This window comes from Emericellopsis atlantica, assembly GCF_019669845.1.
Source record: "Emericellopsis atlantica unplaced genomic scaffold F5Z01scaffold_7, whole genome shotgun sequence".
In the NCBI taxonomy this organism is placed as follows: Eukaryota; Fungi; Ascomycota; class Sordariomycetes; order Hypocreales; family Bionectriaceae; genus Emericellopsis; species Emericellopsis atlantica.
The window spans coordinates 34,396-48,571 of NW_025764709.1; the positions used below are offsets into that span (position 1 = coordinate 34,396).

The 14,176-nt window shown below is 57.3% G+C and overlaps 4 protein-coding genes across 4 annotated transcripts; 1 reads left to right on the plus strand and 3 right to left on the minus strand.

Annotated features, from left to right (window-relative positions):
• Positions 1–36: 36 nt before the first annotated feature.
• Positions 37–3,897, minus strand: F5Z01DRAFT_697952 (putative serine/threonine protein kinase; the record flags this gene model as incomplete). The annotated part of the gene is made up of 2 exons (XM_046266342.1): positions 37–3,599; positions 3,647–3,897. The coding sequence occupies 2 exons, from the start codon at positions 3,895–3,897 to the stop codon at positions 269–271; spliced, it is 3,582 nt and encodes a 1,193-aa protein (XP_046120102.1). The 3' UTR covers positions 37–268.
• Positions 3,898–7,099: 3,202 nt separating this feature from the next.
• On the minus strand, positions 7,100–8,394 carry F5Z01DRAFT_496971 (uncharacterized protein). The gene has a single exon (XM_046260253.1). It carries the CDS (start codon positions 8,292–8,294, stop codon positions 7,128–7,130), a length of 1,167 nt encoding a protein of 388 aa, XP_046120103.1. The 5' UTR covers positions 8,295–8,394; the 3' UTR covers positions 7,100–7,127.
• A 365-nt stretch (positions 8,395–8,759) lies between these two features.
• Positions 8,760–10,277, plus strand: F5Z01DRAFT_649416 (chorismate synthase). Its single transcript, XM_046263088.1, has 2 exons — positions 8,760–9,001; positions 9,053–10,277. Exons 1-2 carry the CDS (start codon positions 8,967–8,969, stop codon positions 10,212–10,214), a joined length of 1,197 nt encoding a protein of 398 aa, XP_046120104.1. The 5' UTR covers positions 8,760–8,966; the 3' UTR covers positions 10,215–10,277.
• Positions 10,278–13,412, minus strand: F5Z01DRAFT_720202 (putative pathway-specific nitrogen regulator; the record flags this gene model as incomplete). Its single annotated transcript, XM_046266574.1, has 2 exons — positions 10,278–12,797; positions 12,870–13,412. The coding sequence occupies 2 exons, from the start codon at positions 13,410–13,412 to the stop codon at positions 10,440–10,442; spliced, it is 2,901 nt and encodes a 966-aa protein (XP_046120105.1). The 3' UTR covers positions 10,278–10,439.
• Positions 13,413–14,176: the final 764 nt, after the last annotated feature.

Consider the following 14,176-nt stretch of genomic DNA (forward strand, 5'->3'; position numbering starts at 1 on the left):
GTGCAAAAAAGAAGAAAACAACATCGGATACAAAATGCCTCTCCATGGTAGACAACATCTACCAGATAAAACACCCCCCACAACGTCCAAACGTCCATGCTATGCGTGCGACTCCAGTAGCGACGGAAAAGCAGATCACCTCCCATATGGACCCTCGCCGAGGTCTAGATATTATATACATTGTGCAGTGAATTCTCAGGGCAGTGGAGAGATGTATGCGTTTCGTTCAACTCGTCATGTGGTCGTGGATCGTCCTCCCTCCGAACACTCATGCGCCGTCTGCTGCGTGTTCGTCATTCGTGGTGGGCGGCGGACGTGCCGTCTCGACGCTCGTCGTGCTGATGTTGGTATCGCGCCGTTTCGGCTCCGCGGGCAGCCGCCGCGACACCGTGCCAGTGGAAGCAGGGGCTGGCTTCTTTCGTGACGCCATAAGTAGGATCCCGTCGTCGCTCCCACTGCCGTCATCATCTCGTTCATGATCGTAATCGTCGTGGTGACTCTCGTCAGCTGCTGGCTCAAGACGTAGCGTCAGAGAGCCACTGGCCATGGCGGGTGGGTGCCCAAAGACATGACTCAAAGGAAACTCATCACCCTCTTTCCCCTCCACAGGCGGTGCCAAGGAATCGGTTGTCTCCAACAGAGACGGTCTGTTGCTGACAACCCCCGGCCGGCCGAGCAGCTCTGCCTCCATATCCGCCGACACGGAGCTCGCGCCACTAAGCAAGGCTGGCAAGGACGGGTCCGACTGAAAGTGCTCGGAATTGCGCTTCTGGTGTGCGGGCCCTCCCGAAACCGGGCTCGCCACTTCGCTCAGCACGGTGCACGGTGTCCCCACGCAAGCCATGGAGTCTGTGCTGGATGACTTCATGTCCTTGGTCATGTCGCCCCCAATGGCAGAATGATGATGATCCCAGCCACCGCTGTCTGGCGAGGGCGTGTGCGGCACGCTTGCGGGGTCAATGTGCTTCAGCGTGCCCGTGGACTGCTGCATATCGTCCTCATGTCCCAGATGGAAGAACCCTTGCGAGTTCACGAATGATTCGGGATTCGAGTTTGTGTGCTTGCGATGTAGCGGTGGTTTGCAGGGCGACCTTGCGGGCTCACTGTCCAGATCCGGCTCAGTAATCTCATCCGTGTACATGGCTGACGACAGAGGCGAAGCGAGACTGAGGCGATTGCGCGCTTTGGTCAGGTCCACAGAGCGCATCTGTCGCGGATGGCCGTGGACAGCGGGGCGCTGGATATCGCCAGACGCCACTGCTTGTGACACACCGACTTGCGCGGAGCCGCGTTTGTCAACAGCTCCAAAGAGACCCCTGTCAACAGAACGAGAACGGGAATTATCTTCGTCTTCGATGCTGAGCGTGCGTGGCCAGCGTAGCTCCCCTGCCAAATAGTCGGAAGCTTCATCGAGCCCTCCGCTGCCGCGTAGTGGTGTCGAGGGTGTGGTGTGAGGCTCTAAAATCCTTGATCGCCGGTCCTTGACCTGTTCGCTTGGTTTGCTCAGTGACCGTGCATGCCGTAGCATCGTCCGGGGTGTGTCCTGAAGGGCTGCGGGAACCGCATGCACAGCGTTTGCCTTTTCCAGGGGAGGCAGCACAGTAGCCATCGGATCGTAATCAACGGGCTCTGCGCCAGGATAGAGCTCCCTTGCGGCGGCGCCTAAAAAATAGTCGTCGGGCAGCACACTTCGGCGACGGTCTGAACCAGGATGCTGCGTGGGCGGTCCATTCACCATGCTATCTCCGGCCGAGCTGGCAACGCTACTGGTGGCCCGACGACGTGACTTGCTGTCACTGCGATCGACCAACGGATGGATGGCTTTTGTCACAGCCTTGCCAATGTTACCAGCCTTGCGTGACAATCGCTCCAAGAAGGTGAGAGGGACAACGGCGTCCGACACGTCCTGGTCGTTAATCTCAATCTTTCGGCCTGACGAGGGACGACCCGGATCAGTGTCGTCGAGCCACCCCACAGGGTTCTCAATGCCCTGCATCACCCACTGGTGCCGTTTGATGTCTCTCAGCTTGATGCGCTGCTCGGGGTTCTTTGTGAGCATGCGGCGGAGAAGGTCCCATAAGAGGGGATCGACTTGCTCATAGTCCAGGTCGTTGTCGTTGCGATACGGGTGGACATTGTGTCTCTTGTACAGTGAAGTCCCAACGGGTGACGTTGAAGGGTCGACGGGCTTTAGTCTGCGATGAGGTATATACACTTCCTCCGTGGCGATTTTGCGAAACATTTGAAACTCATCCTCGGCGAGAAAGGGGATGCGAGCGAAGATCAAGCAATACAGTGTGACGCCAAGTGACCAGACATCAATTTGCTCCGAGACCTTGGGCTGATGATCTCTGCCTTCGTCGGTGTAGCACAGCTCGGGCGCAAAGAAGGCAGGGGTGCCGACAGTCTTTGACAGTTCGACATCGTCGTCAAAGTCTTTGGCCTCCGACTCTGACACTGGCTCATCCAATTCGCCATCTCGGATTGGTCGGCCAAAGTAGGAGACACCAAAGTCGGAAATCTTGACACGGTGGTCCTTGCTCCAGAGCAGATTGGCTGGCTTGATGTCGCGGTGCACTACGCCTTGGTAGTGCAGATATTCGAGGCCCAGGAGCGTGTCACGGAACGCGGACCGTGCTAGATCCATGGTGAAACAAGGAACATAGGAGAAATCGTCGGCAAAGGCATCATGCGTGGGCTGGAACATGTCAACAGACGACATGTGGGAGATGATGGAGTCGGCCATGCTCGGCGAGCGACCACGAAAGTGATGCTCCTCAAGCTGTGGCGCGTACATCATGCCATCGAGAGCCGTATGGGAATTGGGGTTGGAGCGAATCGGCCCGGGGGTCTCCATGTTCTCCTCCCAGTCAACTTCCTCGTCGAGTTCGGAGGGGGGTCGAGCGACAGAGGCAAGAGAGTGGGAACGTGACGGGCCTCTCGAGGGTTGGCGCGAGCCAGGCTGGGACGGAGGACCATCGCTGACAGCAAAGTCTTCCCGGGACATGATGCGCGAAGCTTGGCCAAAACTGCTGCTGGGTTCGTCCGCGGCACCGTACTCGTTGCTCCAGTAGTCGGTCGGTCCACTGTAGTGCTGAGCCATCCGTGCGCGCTTGTACTCTTTGAGTACCTGCCGCTGCTCCAAAATCTGATCGTATCTCTCCTCCTCGACGGTGCGGGTGTCGCCGCGAGCCTCCCTCTCTGCGCGCCGACGTTCGTATTGGCAGATGTGAGGCAGCCCCTTCTTTCTCCAAACGACTTCTCCGAGCTCGGCATGCTCGAGGACCATGTATATCTTCTTCAGCTCGGGGTCGTCAATGACCTCAAGAAGGGCGACGACGTTGGGGTGTCGGATTTTCTTGAGAATGGCAATCTCCTTCTTGGTCTTGTCCTGCGGCGACATGGCGGTGACTTTACCGAGACGACGTTTCTTAGAGAAGCGCGGGATGATCTTGATCGCAACATTCTCGCCCGTTTCAATGTTGCGTGCCAACTTGACTTTGCCGTGCATGCCGCGGCCGATCTCTTCGATGACCTCATATTGGTTGATGAGCTTGCGGCCGGTGATGTTGTCGGACTCGATGAGCGCTTTGGTCGTTCTTCCTTGGTCAGCTGATGGTATTCTACACGAGACGCCCAAACTTACTCTCTCACTTTGTAGGTCTGCAGCGGATGCAGATAAGGAGCGATGGGGTCGGCGCCCGGACCCGGCGAATTCGATTCGGACCACGACGTCGGCGGCTGTGTATTGTGCCTGGTCATTGTAGGACTGAACAAGCCAGGCGACGTGATGGGCGTGCTGTGGTTCGTCCGCGAGGGTAGCACAGCTGAGGATGGAATGTGTGCGAAGAGCGGGCGGTTATGCGGGGCAGGGTTGTTGGGCTTTGGCTGCTGCATTGTGGTGGTAGAGTTCGCGGGCGATGAGGCCGGCGGCGGTGAGGCTTGCCGATGATGCTGGGGCGGTTCCATGATTGGGAGGATTGGAGGCGCAACTGCGATTCTATGGTAGAGAGTGTTGCGTTGTGGTTCGACATGCTGCAAGTGACGATGACGCGACAATCCAACGGTGTTTTGTCAAAAGCCAGTCAGGCGGGGCGATGGGGTGTTCAGGCGGCCATCATGAGGTTCGTCTGTGTTGGTGAGAACGGGGGAGGATGGTGAGTGGAAGATGCGACGGCGAGCTGTTTGTCTGGAGACGAGGGACGGGGTATCGGCGATGGGAGGTGGTTGAATCGTGCGTGATACAAGTCGGACGATGGATGGTAGTGGGTGGTGGTGGGAAGACCAGCCGCACACTGGAGGGGAACAGGCGGGCGGCGGCGGGACGGACACTGGAGCGACGTAATTAGCTAGCCGGTGCAGAGCGATTTCCGCAGGTAGGTGCTGTACAGTGCGTCGTCTGGCCAATGAGCGAGTAGACCTGGCGGGCAGGTCCAGGCTCGGCAGCGGTACCTGCCTCTCACCCCAGCATGCGGGACGACTGCCAGTGGAGACCTAGACTGGTCCAGCCAGTCTGTTCAGTACAAGTATTTAATTGTCCCAAGAGAACTTTGAACAGCTGCCCGACAACAAACGCCTTGAGCTCAATCGACGTGCATGATATCCGCTCGCCTACATCAGCTCATGTGTCGACGATGCTTGCAAGCCACCGCGGTACAGTCTCGACTGGACCTTGCCTGTGCAGTGCAGCAGCGATAGCGTCATTGCGACGCAACGGATAAGTGATGGTGGACCGTGTCTTGGCGCCAGGCGCTTGGCTGGCTTGGCTTGGCCGGCTGCGCAGCCCAGCAGTGGATTGAAGGCCCAGGCGAGCGAATGGACAGTGCTGACACTGTGTTCGGGCTCCGCTGCAGATCCCTAAAGCCAATCGCGCGCCTGCTTTGTCTCAACATCGACCGTCGCTGCATTGGAGTGGATCTCCAACAGCGACAAGCACGTAGACATGAACTCGTGCAGCTATCTGCGTGTAGTAAATAATTAGACTGTTGAATCGTTGATGGACGTCTGCTCGGTGCATGAGACATTTGTCGTCGGAAGACCACTTGATTCGTGCCGTGCATATTGTTGAACCGCTCACAAGAGCTCTTTAAGCGTACCTGAGGTTCCCAACCATCTAGCCTTGGGTATTCATGCTGCGGCATTATCGAACAATGGCCGATAAGCCATTATCAATTATCAACGTCCAGTCCAGTCCAGCCGCCAGTCAGCTACGAGGTGACGGGTTGATTGACGGAAGGTGGCGGGTCAAGCTGTGGTTTTGTGTGGCACGGCAGCTTCTCTGATTGGCTTGATTTCACTGCAGCTGCACAGTTCTGGGGCTTAATATGTCCTCCGCAGCCTGTTCTGTCGACGCGCAGCGTACGTATCCCCGTCAGAACTTCAGGAGTTGGGTTCCCATGCTTCAAAACCCAAGGCACATACGTACGACATTTGATGAGCGATGAGATACAGGCAACTGAAATCAAAGTTAGCGTTTTCAAAGTTTCGCTGTTCTCTGCCTGGCTTGCGCTATGGCGCTATTTTTGTGCGCTGGAAAACTATTGGACTAGTACTGAAGTTAAATATCTCGACAAGGCGCGATATCACAGAGGTCCTTTAGCCATGAAAGTCGGCACGCGAGCGTCTCGCAATCTACCGCAAGTCCTCGGGTTTCATTTTTATTCTCGTGGTTATCTTTTGCACATGCTTCCCAGGTAGTCAGCCAGCACTATCTGTATGTCAGTGGCCTTTGGGTGGCAGTCGCCAAGGGCCATGGTAACTAGTAGCTTGTCTCCGTGGTTTAAACCTTAGAAAATACAGCAAGACAATATGGTCGCGCGTATGCGTCAATATTCGAGGAGCCCGACTATGTTCGATACAAACCTACTTGCCGTACACCTCTGGCACAAGAGTCACGACGAGTAGCTCATATGACCTTGCTCTAGCGATCACCACGATGGCTTCCTGGGAACAACATTGCCTTGGCATACAATGCCTTTGCATAGGATCCATTCTCCTCACAAATTGTGCCACCATGTTTGCGGCGCAGGCGAGTAACTTGAAGCGCAAGTGCGCTCTTTGCATAGTGTAAGAGGGTGATGTGGTCCACGTCGCCCATATGCCAGAAATAATCCCAAGAAAGCAAAAGAAGCTGCTCGCCGAAGGGATTCGACAAGCCTATCTGAAGCTGTGTGAACCTGGGATACGCGTCTAGTGGGAAACTATTCGTGTGTATATACTACGTGCGTAGTGCGAGTATAGGCTGCTACACCTGATGTTCTGAACCTTGTCCTAGTAGCGTGGCTCGAGGATGGCGCGCTTCACCGTTGACTTTTCGCAGACAACGTTCTGGCTTTCTGGCGGCGGAATCCGCGTCGTCGGACAATTTGGAGGCATTGCCTAGAGGGTGGCTTGATGGGTATGATAATACAAGGACTTGGCCAGTGGCTTTGTTCAGGATCGGTTACTTCCGAGGGACTGTGCGAAGACTAGACATCTGACTAGATGAGAGAAAAGACGATCTTTGGGGTGGGAATTGTAGAAGTTGCTGCACGTATTGAAGAGACGTCGTCAACCCCGTCGTCCGAAGAAGTGATCGGTCGATACGGATTCTCAATTTTAAGGATACATTGAGAGAACCTTCCCGGTCTTTGCGGAGCCAAGCTGTTCATGGATCGCAATGGTATTCAGCATGGCCATTGTGTGTCTAGCCACAACATCCAGCCAGACGGACCCCTATCGTAGCTTTGACAAGCTCTGTTGCAGTTGTCCACCCACAAGGGCAACTCACAAGTGGCCGACCACAAGTCCACTGGTCATCAGCTGTGAACGAGTGCAGAGACGATTGTACACCCATTCCTTGTGCAGAGACACTCAGCCTGCCTCTCCTCCAACACGCCTCCCGCAGAAAAGGCTGACCTATCAGGTGGCTGCATGCCACCACTTCTCGAAAAGGGGCTTTGTCTCAAATGGCACACCTCAAGTGAGACCAGGTTGCACCGCACTGTGCCCAGGCCTCAGCCACCCTTTCCATGCCTCGCTCAGGACGCATTGTCTGCGCAACCAAGTACATGTAGCGATAATGATCAGCTGAACTACAAGACTAGTGGCTCGGGCTCGTTGATTTCCTTGTGTCGTGCTCTGTCAGGTCAAGGCGAATGTTCGGATTTTGGTGGGCTCAGCCTCTCAAAGACGCCACCTCCCAACATGCTCTTGAGCCAGTCGCCCGTGACATGCGCCTCTAGCGCGTCTAGGCCAGCCTGATGAAGCCTCTCTGCCCACGAAGAACGCGAGGGTTCGTAGAGTCTGATCCCCTTGAACGCTGCTTGCTCCACATCGTCCATCTCAAACTGCTCAATGACGCCCTTATTCGCCATGAACCATATCTTCGTGTTGCCTGGCACGCCATCCCTGGGCCGGGGGTCGTTCTCCGTGGGATGTGTCGAGAAAGTAAACTTGGGTGTCTGACCAAAAGTCCATTCAGGCGACTCTAGCTCTTCCCATGATTTCTGTACCTCTGCCACGGCCATTCCCTCTTCGGCTCGGTCCGTAAAGGCGACATCCGGCAGACCGTACATCTTGGTAAACTCATCTTTGACCGCCGCGAGAAATGGCTCGATGGAGACATCAACATTGGTGATTGGGCTCCGCACGCTGGCAGAGCCAAGTGCTTGAATGTACTTTTCCGCTGGTGAGCGCAGGAAAGGTCCAATCCGCGCGAGGTGGGGTGAGTTGACCAGGCAGGTCCCGTGATGGATGGCGCGCAGGCGCGTGAGCTTGTAGGCACTCCCGGAGATCTTGAATGTCTTGTTCTGGCTGTGGTGGGGTGCATCAATGACAATATCATGTCGCTCGTTGACCCGAGCCGATGTCTTCCCCAGGGCGTGCAGCGCCCGCACCACCATCTCTGCGTGCTTGTTCCGGTCAAAGTGCTTGGGTGGGTGTATGACGCTCCAATTCACGTTGCCTAGGTCGTGGAATACGGCACCACCTCCACTCCGTCTTCTAACCAGCTGGACATTGCTTGGGGCGTGGTGCAGTTCGTTGAGGTTGGTCTCCAGCCAGGGATTCTGATTCCGGCCAATGACGATGCTAGGTCGATTGATGAAGAGGATCAGGATGGTCGAGTCGGGGGGCGTCGTCTTCATGAGGTGGTTCTCCACTGATAGGTTGTATGTTGCAGATGGGGACAAGAGAGTGTATATCTGCACTTTGCTTGAGGGCGAGGATGGTGTTGCTGAGGTGAAGATGGTGCGCTTGATGGAGAGGCCAGCATAGCGAAGCGTGCGAGAGGCGCGAGTTGAGAACGCAAACATTATTACAATTATGAGTACAGATACAACAGAACGCTAACGAATGACGGATCCTCTGGCGAAGTGGGATAGATAATACACTGAGTTGTTTGTGATCTTGAGAACATGAATCGGAAATTTGAGTCTCAGCCTTGCATCGTCAGCCACAGTTTGTTTCAGCCACACATTGAAGTGCAGAGCCACACCCGGCGCATCTTACCTGGTAGTATCTCATGCTGGGAAGCTTAACTCTTGACGTCAATCAACATCAATTGTTCCGATAAATTCGGGCAAGTGAGCTTTTGAATCCCTGCTCCGGGAGCCGAGGCGACTATTTTGGCATTAATTAAACTAAGGTACGTGGTCGCTGTCTGCGTCTTCCGCCCGCCGAAGCGCAGACCCTACGTCGGGTTGTTCTCTGACGGCGAAGGAGGATCAATTATGGCTGCTCGCTCCAAGGACCATGCTGAGCGTGCTCATACAGTAGATCCATGTATAAGTATCATGTATACGTAAGTAGTCAGATAGATTGTCCCCAGATGCTCGTGGCTATATGTTTACCCTGCAAGTTGCCTCACCAGAAGGAGTAAGTGCCGTACATTAAGTGGTGCCCCTCCCCCACCAAAATTCTCGCGCGACATCGGCATCATCACTTTCCTCACCTTTGCAACAGTCATCCCCGCGCCAATCGCCGCCATGTCGTCTTTTGGCCACATCTTCAAGGTCACCACGTGAGTTCTACTCTGACCAGATCCCGAATCATTGATCACTGACCACCCCAGGGCCGGCGAGTCTCACGGCAAGTCCGTGTCGGTCATCATCGAAAACTGCCCGCCCAACCTGCCCCTCGTCGAGGAGGACATCCAGCCCCAGCTCAACCGCCGCCGCCCCGGGCAGTCGAGCATCACAACACCCCGCGATGAGAAGGACCGCGTGACCATTCACTCGGGTACCGAGAACGGCCGCACGCTCGGCACCCCGATCCTCCTCACCGTGCCCAACGAGGACCAGCGCCCCAAGGACTACGGTGACAAGACCATCGACCTCTTCCCCCGCCCCAGCCACGCCGACTGGACCTACCTCGAAAAGTACGGCATCAAGGCCAGCTCGGGCGGCGGCCGCAGCTCCGCCCGCGAGACCATTGCCCGCGTCGCCGCCGGCACCGTGGCCGAGAAGTGGCTCCGCCAGACCTACGGCGTCGAGATTGTCGCCTTTGTCTCCTCCGTCGGCAACATCAACCTCTTTGACTCCCCCGCCGACGCCCTCTCCTCCGACCCCTCCTTCCTCGCCCTCGAGCCCACCCTGACCCGTGACCGCGTCGACGAGTTCCTCCCCGTCCGCTGCCCCCACCCAGACATCGCCCGCAAGATGGAGGACCGCATCGCCGAGCTGCGCGACGCCCACGACTCGACCGGCGGCACCGTCACCTGCATCATCCGCAACGCCCCGAGCGGCCTGGGCGAGCCCTGTTTCGACAAGCTCGAGGCCACCCTCGCCCACGCCATCATGTCCATCCCCGCCGTCAAGGGCTTCGAGATTGGCTCGGGCTTCGCCGGCGCCGCCATGAAGGGCTCCGTCCACAATGATCCCTTCTTCGTCCCCGAGACGCTCTCGGCCGAGGAGACGTCGCGGTTAACCGGCGGGTTGCCCAAGTCCAAGCTCCAGACCAGGACGAACCACTCGGGTGGTATTCAGGGCGGCATCTCCAACGGCATGCCCATTGTCTTCCGCGTCGCCTTCAAGCCCCCGGCTACCATCTCGCAAGACCAGACGACGGCCAAGTACGACGGGACGGGCGAGGGTGTGCTGGCCGCCAAGGGGCGACATGACCCGTGCGTCGTGCCCAGGGCCGTGCCCATCGTCGAGGCCATGGCTGCGTTGACCGTGGCCGACGCCGTCATGCTACAGCACTCGAGGCAGATGGGGCGGAGTATGCAGCAGTAGCGAGTAGAGTAGGAAGAAAGCTCGAAAAAGTCAGCAATGTCAAGTCATGTCTTTGATTATAAGTGCTGGTTCCTCCTATATGTGTAGTTCCAGCTCCGTCATGCGCGGTCTATTTGATACGCCGTTTCTTTCCAACCAAGCATTCCGTGTTCCCGGCTTGTATATCTTTTACCGTCCCAAACGCCATGCAGTGCGACACAGTCAAACTCGTTAAACATCAAAGCTTCAGGGAGCCGGTCCATGCTCCATATCCTGGTTATCGAATAGCCCGAGCACATCCCCGGGGATATAGTCCAGCCATCCCCCCATCAGGTCGGGCTGCTGCAGGCCCAGGGCGCCAATGTCAATGTCCTGGCTGTTAAAGGTGATGGCGTCCATGTTTCCCGATGCGCCACCCCAGTACACATTGTTGCTGCTGCTGCCGCTGCTGCCGTGATTATGACTAGTATGCGTCGCAGCGTCTTGGTAATACGCCTGGCGGGCGGCGACATCGGCCACCGAGGGCGAGGCACCATACTCAAAGGAGCTGGACGGTTGATTGGGTCCAATGTATGCGGTAGTGTGCGCGGCCTCCAGAAGGGTATGCAGATTCGACTGTCGCATGGACGAAGGGTGATTTCGAGGCGATGACCGTACCGCGGACGTTGTGCTCTGAGGTATGGCGGGCGGGTACATGGCCCCGGAACGCCCATCTTCCAACGCGCCCGAGTGCGGATGAGTGTTCTGATACATCAGCGTCAAGCTTGAGTTGGGCGAGTTGGCCGTGCCAGCCAGCGCCCACCCAATGGGCGGGCCCGTTCGACTAGGGGAGGACGGGTCCTCGAACGGGAGTTGCCCAACCTCAAAGCCCCCTTGTTTTGGTTTCGTGCTCTCAAACTCCTCCGTGGTGTAGGTCTCGCAGTCCCATATCCCCTTGGCTTTCTGGTCGAGCGCCGTGAGTATGTACTTGACACCGCCCCAGTACGTGTGCAGGTTCTCGAGGGACTGGTAGCATCGCTGGTAGTTCTGGTTCGCTGCCGACGCCAGGAGGGAATGTCTCGACTTTTTGCCATTGTCGCGGCTGTGCTGTCGTTGCGTCTTGCCCGACGGCGGCGCCTGCGCAGGCTCAGGCGGTGACGACTCCCGCACGGGCGATGGTGCTTGTGATGCGGTGGCGCTCGATTCCATGAGGAACGCGCAGGCGGCTATGTACATGGGCTGGCTTGTGAATGGGTTCCCGATGAAGCTCTTTGGGTCGATTAAGTCGGCAAAAGACAAAATGTCACAGATCGTCTTGGCGCTGCTCATGCTGAGCTCGCGGCTATCTCGCAGAAGCTGCAGCTCGCTCCGCAGTTCGCCAAAGGGCGTGAGCAGGGTCGGCTGATGCAGGATGATGAACAGGGCGTGAAACCAGAAATGCAGCAGGATGAACGTCGTGCCTTGCCCGATGCCCAGGTATGCCTTGAAGTTGCCCACGTTGAACTGCAGCCGCGCGTCCCAGCCCTTGTACACCTTGGTGAGCCGGCTCTCCATGGCCATGAGCTTCTGCCACTTGTCTTGCGTCAGATCGGACGCGTCATGGATGTTGTTCAAGACGTCGGACACCCGGCCGTAGAGGTGAACAATCTCAATCAGCGTCGGAAACGGACTGGGCCACCGGACATCGGGATGTAGCTTCAGCTTGGGGAAGGCGAGCTCGAAGTCTTCATCCCGCAGAGTGACGGGCCGTCCCGTGCCGGAGGAGATGACGCGGTCCAGAAAGAAGACGGCCCAGAATGTGTCGATGCGCTCCTGTTCCAGCTCGCGCTGCTCCTCGTGCGACGGCGTGTCAGGTTGCGCCATGGTGAGCTCGGGGCTTGCCGACTCGGTAGCCCTCCGCTGCACGTTCCACGGGTCATTCTCGCCTTGGTAGAGGATTCCTATCCGTTTCTGCAGGCCCAGATCTACAGCCATCCGGATGGCGAGCCCGAGATACATCCATAGCGCGCTATCCTGGTTCGCACCGAACCCTTCGTAAGCCATGAGCAGGCAGGCCTGCACGGCCGCCACCGTCGGACAAGGGAAGGTGTCCACGGTGGCTTGCTTGGCTCGCTGAGCAAAGACGTGTCCTCTCTCGGTTCGAGGCATCTTGTCATTCCCGCCTGTCAAGATAGGTGAATCCGAGAACCTAGCAGCCAAGGCACACACCGCGTCCACGAGGATGGGCTCGGCCCTCTTGTCCTTGACCAGGTTGAGGAATTTGCTCTGTTTTAAGAATGGATAATTGCATCCGAGGTGGACAAAGAAGAGCTTGGTCAGGTTGAGTATGAGGGCGTGCACGGGGGCTGGGTCGTTGGGGTCGTACACCGGTGCATCTTCGACGATGACATCGCTGTCGGCGACGGCGCTTCCCAGGATGCCGCTAGGTTGCGATAATGGCGAGCTGATGGAATGCGATCCGTTTGTAGAGCGGCGCCGGTCCTTGACAGAGACCACCATCTGCTTGAACCCGGGTACGATAGCTGTGGGACCAAAGTAGCGAAAGTACGGCACGCGATGGCTGTTGGCCTGCGGATTGCGCCGCATGGTGGGCGAGTCGGGGTCGGGCGTGTGCGACAGGACAGTCTGGGCTCGCCCCGTTGTATTGGGACTCGTCAGCCCCTTTGGAGCTGGGGAGGTGAGCCCGTTGCTGTTGACATTGACGCTGACGTTGGCACGATGGGTGGTTGTTGGGCGGTCAGGTTTCGCGTTGGCGTCGGACGCGACGGTCGCACTTGGAACGGGGGCTGGTTTTGCAACAGCTGGTTTCTGGCTGGATCTGGAGGCTGCTGATGCTGCTGTCGATGACCTGCTGCTCTTGGCCGCCGTCGTCGTGGGCGTCGTGGTCGAGGCGGCTGCCCTGGTGGCGATCGCGCCCTTTGCCTTTTTCACGACCTTGACATCGGCCTTGCCACCTTCTTCTGCGTCTTCATCGCTCAAGTCGCCCTTGAAATCGGGCGCCTTGCCCTCTTCTGGGTAGCCCTGGCATTTGTGTCCTGACTTGGCGCATGTCGAGCAGGTCGGTCGTTCGCCAAGGCATCTCGTCTTGCGGCGGTGGCAGGTGCGGCAGGCGGCGTTGATGCGCCTGCGCTTGTTGGCCGGCTGGCCCTGGGTGTTGACGAAGCGGATTTGTTTCGGCAGGGGCGGCGCGCTGGGGCTGAGGTTGTCGGACTTGTCTGCGTGTAGGTTCGATGTAGCCATGACTTGATCATGGCCTCGGATTGTCCGCGAGTCAAGTTTGGAGTACCTCCCAAGGTAGGTTGTTTATTACGGGAGGCAAGGCAATGGCGTGTGTGGGGTGGGTTGGGCGTTCAGACCGTCAAGCAAGGGCTGGCTGCTATGTCGCTCGAGACCACGGATGGAATGCGCCGTCGTCGATCTAATATGAGAGCAACGTTTGAAAGCACTCTTCGAGCGAGTGGTTGCGAAGGAACTACATTGACCGAGAACACAGCTGAGGGTCCCCCCAAACACCTGGGATGCTGACAACAAAGGCCAGGCGGTGGTCGCACGCAACTCGACTGGAGGCAGTGGAGGTGGGTGGCGCAAAAAGCCGGAGAGGCAAAGGGACTCGAGGGAGGACCAACAGCGAATGGAGATTGGGGGGCCGGTCCGGTCGCCGCCCACATCATGCTCCATTGCGTCCGGGCGCACATTGCCCAGCCATCACCATCTGTCAATAATTGCTGGACTAGTAGCTCAGGACTTGTTGGTCCATGTTGTCCGGCTCGAGCTTGTAATTGCGTTGGTCTCTTTCACAGTCGATTGGGCTGGCTTCTTCTTTCTGAGTCGCCAAATCACACTTTCTCATCAATCATTGCTTCTTGTGTTTTAATTACCCGGACACGTCAGGATTTGCAGGCAGGGCTGCGCTTACACAATCATTAGTACAGCTTGTACTCACCTACGACCGTGTTGCACCCCCAGCAGTCGGCTAGACTTGTATTTGGCAGGACTCAAGATGG

Excerpts from the sequence above, each read along its gene's own strand:
- F5Z01DRAFT_496971 (XM_046260253.1), bottom strand. The coding sequence starts at position 8,294 with ATGTTTGCGTTCTCAACTCGCGCCTCTCGCACGCTTCGCTATGCTGGC.
- F5Z01DRAFT_649416 (XM_046263088.1), top strand. The coding sequence starts at position 8,967 with ATGTCGTCTTTTGGCCACATCTTCAAGGTCACCAC. Across the intron at positions 9,002-9,052 it reads CACATCTTCAAGGTCACCAC|GGCCGGCGAGTCTCACGGCA; the intron begins GTGAGTTCTACT and ends TGACCACCCCAG.